The sequence below is a fragment of the Girardinichthys multiradiatus genome, chromosome 17, assembly GCF_021462225.1.
Source record: "Girardinichthys multiradiatus isolate DD_20200921_A chromosome 17, DD_fGirMul_XY1, whole genome shotgun sequence".
NCBI classification, from domain to species: domain Eukaryota; kingdom Metazoa; phylum Chordata; class Actinopteri; order Cyprinodontiformes; family Goodeidae; genus Girardinichthys; species Girardinichthys multiradiatus.
The window spans coordinates 27,494,389-27,499,011 of record NC_061809.1 but is presented as its reverse complement, the minus strand read 5'-3'; the positions used below and the strand labels follow the sequence as shown (position 1 = coordinate 27,499,011).

At 41.9% G+C, this 4,623-nt stretch overlaps 1 protein-coding gene across 1 annotated transcript; it reads right to left on the bottom strand.

Moving 5' to 3' along the window:
* On the bottom strand, nt 1-2,051 carry LOC124883217 (E3 ubiquitin-protein ligase TRIM21-like). Its single transcript, XM_047390206.1, has 2 exons — nt 1,959-2,051; nt 1-1,813 (listed from the first exon to the last, which is right to left on the bottom strand). Exon 2 carries the CDS (start codon nt 1,767-1,769, stop codon nt 117-119), a length of 1,653 nt encoding a protein of 550 aa, XP_047246162.1. The 5' UTR covers nt 1,770-1,813; nt 1,959-2,051; the 3' UTR covers nt 1-116.
* Between the last annotated feature and the right edge of the window lie 2,572 nt (nt 2,052-4,623).

The window sequence follows — 4,623 nt, the reverse complement described above, 5'->3', positions numbered from 1 at the left end:
GCATGTAAGAAAAACACCAAGAGTCAAAGTTCTGCTAAATACAAAGTACACCCAATAAAATTGCACATTTGCATTAAATCGAAAAGACAAAAAGACCAATAAATGCGGGACTTTTCTCAATGTTGAGAAGAGATAATAAGAGGAGCAGAGTTCCTGCCATCATCATTTGGACCTGGACTGAAGAATGGGTAGAGTGTTTCAGTAAAGGAGCACCCAGAGAAGGAATGTAGCAGAACTGCAGAATCAACATCATAAAATGATACTTGACCCTCTTCATAATCCACAAACAGCCGCACCGTATCTGGTTTATATCCCACAGACAGAGGAACCGGTTTGTTAGTGAGAGCAACAAACTCTTTTTTGTTCTGGAGACGAATGGTCCAGTAGCCATTTTCTGGGTTTAGGTTCAGTTCCACCTTCTTGTTGACTGATTCTTTGGTAACTCCAAGAGTCCAAGCAGTCTTCCCTTTAACCTGAACATCATAGTGAAATCTTCCACAGGAGAAGCCCTGCTTCCCCAGGACATTAATAGCGGGTTCAAATCTTTTGGACTGGTACGGGAGTTTCTTCCAGACGTCTCCATGGTGGACCCGTTTTCCATTGTCTGACACAACGAGTGCAGGATGTGCCGTATCAGGATCCAGAGTTACATCCACGGCAAACTGGTGGACGTTCTTCGTCTCTGCGTCCCGCAGCTTATTCATTGCATTTCTGATGACCTCCGTCAGCTGATTCATGGCTCTCACCATGGCTGTCCTCGTCAATCCTTCATATATTACCGGACAGATCCTCAATTGGGTCCAGTCTTTAGTCGGTGGAACGGTGTTCAGAACTGGAAAGCTCTGGAGAAAGAGGAGAGGATCTTTGGAGAGCTGCTCCAGCTGAACCTGCCTCCTCTTCAGCTTAGACCTCTCCTGCTCCAGCTCAGCAATGAAACTCTGAGCCTGCTTCTCCATGGCTCCCTGCTTTTCCTCAATCAACCCAATCAGCTCAGCCTGAGCTTTCTCTAAAGTCTGAATCATAGAGGTGAAGATGTGGACCCCATCTGCCATCTCTCTGTCCGCAGCCTCCTCGCTGAGTTTCATTGAGTGTTTGAGCTCCTGGATCTTCAGCCGTCTCTGCCAGATCACCTGTTGGATCCTGGCTTGTGTTTTCCCAAGCTCAGACTTCTCTTCTTCGTATACGTCTTTCACAGGAACCACCTGGTGGAACCTGTGGCTGGAGGTCCTGCATCTCTGACAAATGCTTATTTGTTCATTCTTGCAGTAGAGCTCCAGAGGTTCATGGTGCTCGGAGCAGATGTTCTCAGTCTTTTCCACCAAAGAAATGAGCGATGGATTCTCGTTGCTGTTAAGTTTTTGATGGAAATGTAGGTTAGCTGTGAAGAAAAGGAGCACAGCCACCAGGGTAACAGCTAACAGCAAGCAGCACCTTGAGGACAGGTGTTTAGGTCCAACAGGAAGATCACAAGAAGGTTTTCCTGGCATCACGACAAGCTGCTGTGGGCAGTTCCTGGCTTTCCTTCCTGCAGACTGCCTGTACTGGACAGCCAGCTCAGATATAAACGTATTCACCCCAAGCGTGTGCTTCTTTTCCACCCGCTCCTTGCACATGGGGCACTGCCGCTGAGGGTTCGAATTCAGATGCTCCAGGATGCAGCTTCTGCAGAAGTTGTGTCCACAGGGCAATGTGACAGGATTGGTGAACACGTCCAGGCAGATGCAGCACCAGAGATGCTCCTCGGTGAGCTGATAGTTGGCCACAGACATGATGCTCGTCTGAATGCAAGAAAAGTCAATGATCCTTCCTGCTCCTGTATGGATAAAAAACAAATGCACAGCTTTAAATACAAGAGAAAGGTTGGATTCCTTACACACAATCTTGCAGATAGAACAAACAACTTCAGCAGCGTTTCTTTCACTGCCTGTCAGATGTAACAGTACACAAAGCTCACTTACCCGGTCAGGGCAAGTATTAGAACGTGCTCCTGGAAACAGACATGCCTTCTGAGGCGAGTCTGCTGTCTTTAAATAAGACAAACAAGAAGCTCCTCCCCTCCCTGACAGTAAAAGCACAACCAGTGACATAACAGTTAAACGTATGAATATGAATGATTTAAGTGTGCCAACTTCTACACCTTGAGGGTCCTGCAAGTCAGTTCATGTGACAAGAAGGCAGAAAAACTCTACATATTTAGTATATCTAACTTACTTAAATTAAAAAATGAGTATTGTTGTGAAAATGGGTGTAAAATCAAAAGTGAAAATTGTCTGCAGAAATTGTTAATATTTGACTAAGTTGTTTTCTCTCTACCAAATTATTTCTCATGGTTATAGATGACAAAGAGACGACGGGTACAAAAACAGAAATCTGCAGTTGTTGCTTTGACATTTGCGCAGTGTTCTTTTAACCTTGAAGCTGTGCTGAGGGATCACAGCAACTAAAGACACAGTTCGTGAAGCTTCACAGACAAGATCTCCAAGTCTGTCTCAAAGGGATTACCGTTTAAACGTTGGTAACGTAACACCGACTGTTTTCTGAGGAGAAGCCCTCCTCTGTCAGGGAGCACAAATCAGTTCACATTGATTCTTATACCATCACCAGCTGATGTTTATAAATTCAATCAGAGCTTTTCAAAAAAAGGCATTTTTGTTTTTCTTTTTTCTTTTTGTAAAAGAATCATTTTATGCAGCAGTAGTTATGAAACACAGTTCTAAGGACTGATAAATTAATTCACCTTAAAAATTGATGCAGGAAGTGGTAAAGTAAAAAGAAAGAAGGGCATGATCCATAGCACTGTTCACACCTGGTGATTTATGGATTACATTTACTGGTGAATCCACTGCTGAGAGAATCAACGGGATGAACGCTGCAGTATATGGGAGTGACTCTGTGAGCTCAGATTCAGCACTATCCATCAAAACTCACAGGTTGACAATTTCAAGCACAGAACCAAAGAACTGTTCAAGATGGATGGGTGGAATATCCTCAACTGCTTGAGTCAAAGGGAATTCATAGCTTTTTGGGGGCCCAATCAATTGTGAGACAAATGTTGTAATCTGCAAAAGTTTGCATGTTTTCCTACTTCCCTTTTTGTCCAACAGTTTATAGAGTAAACATCTGTAACTGTGCAGAATGAGTAACCTAACTGAAGAATGTAACTATTCAGTGGTGTGCATGAATGCATTCAAATAACATTTGAGAGACTGACACTTTGTCTTGTTATATAAACATGAACAGAGCAAGTTCTCCATGGTGCAGTTAACAGGTATTTTATTCAGGAGTGAACAAAAGATGTAACCTGACAAACGCCTAAGGCAAGTTTTAGCTTCTTCAGAAGGAACAAAGTTGCAATATTTTCCCTGAAATGTAAGAGGTTGGTAAGGTAAGGTAAGTTTATTTATATAGCGCTTTTCAGTATCGAGACACTCAAAGCGCTGTACATACAATTACAATACAATCACAAAGAACACAGAAAAACAAATCAAATGCTAAGAAATCTAAAAATCTATGAATCCTGAGAAATCTAAAAATCTCTGGTCAATATTACAATGATACAGATAACATTAATAATCCTTTGGGTTTTACTGGTAAGAGCTGGTTCTAAACCAATCTTTCTAAAGAGGTAATTATATCATTAAGTCCTCTATGTTGGGGAAAGCATCTTGTGCTGAGAAGTCTCATCATTCCACTAAATTCTAACTAGTGAAGCGGAGTCACTGGTACAAAACAGCTTTAATCCACATTTTCAGGTGCTAATAATATATTGGTTTTACTGGTACTGAAGTTGAACTAAGTAATCTAATTAAGAAAGCTGGGTCATTGGTGTAAGAGCAGCTGGTAAAATCTATGAAAAGTAATGAAATCACACATTTAGGTAAAGTAAGATAGGAGGAAAAAAAAAATCATATTTCAGACTCTATTCTTAACAGAATAGAGTCTGAAACAGTACAAAAAAACCTCAGCAGGGGTAAGCAACACACACATAAGTAAAGATTCAGTAAGTGTACGGTGGAATCTTGAGGGTGTGAATATTTAAGTCTGAATGTGTTTGCAAGAATTAGACCGTCAACACTGATAGAAGCGCCATTGTCCTTGAGAAGAGAGGTGGAAGTTTTATCAATCGGCTGCATAGTCCTATCAGCACACAGCTGGTAGGGGAGTGCTTGTGATTGTGTTGATCGCTCTACAGACTCCATCCAACATTGCAGGAAGCTTTGGAACGCTTTGAACAGCTGCCCACGTTTTGCGAATCACTCGATAAGCTAGGTAACTGCTGGCGACTGCTGTTGTTCTGTGCTAAGACACAATTCAGGCGGTTAAACACACACATCTGCTTTCATGGGCATGCCATTGATAATAAGAATGTCTCTCTTTAAACGTAACAATGTTAAGATTCATGCCCTAACCATGACAACGGATGGATTATGCTGAAATGTTTCTGCATTTTAAGTTATAAACTATACAAGTGCAGGCCATTTAAGTGACAATGGCTGGATTAAATGGCAGCTCCATTGTTGTGAAAAATAAAATCGTTTAAACTGTTTTTTTGGCATTCGTTTTTTATAAACACACCTCAGCCTGACACACCTCAGCCTGACACACCTCAGCCTGGGATGACGC

Coding starts and splice junctions, on each gene's coding strand:
- LOC124883217 (XM_047390206.1), bottom strand. CDS start 1,769: ATGTCTGTGGCCAACTATCAGCTCACCGAGGAGCATCTCTGGTGCTGC.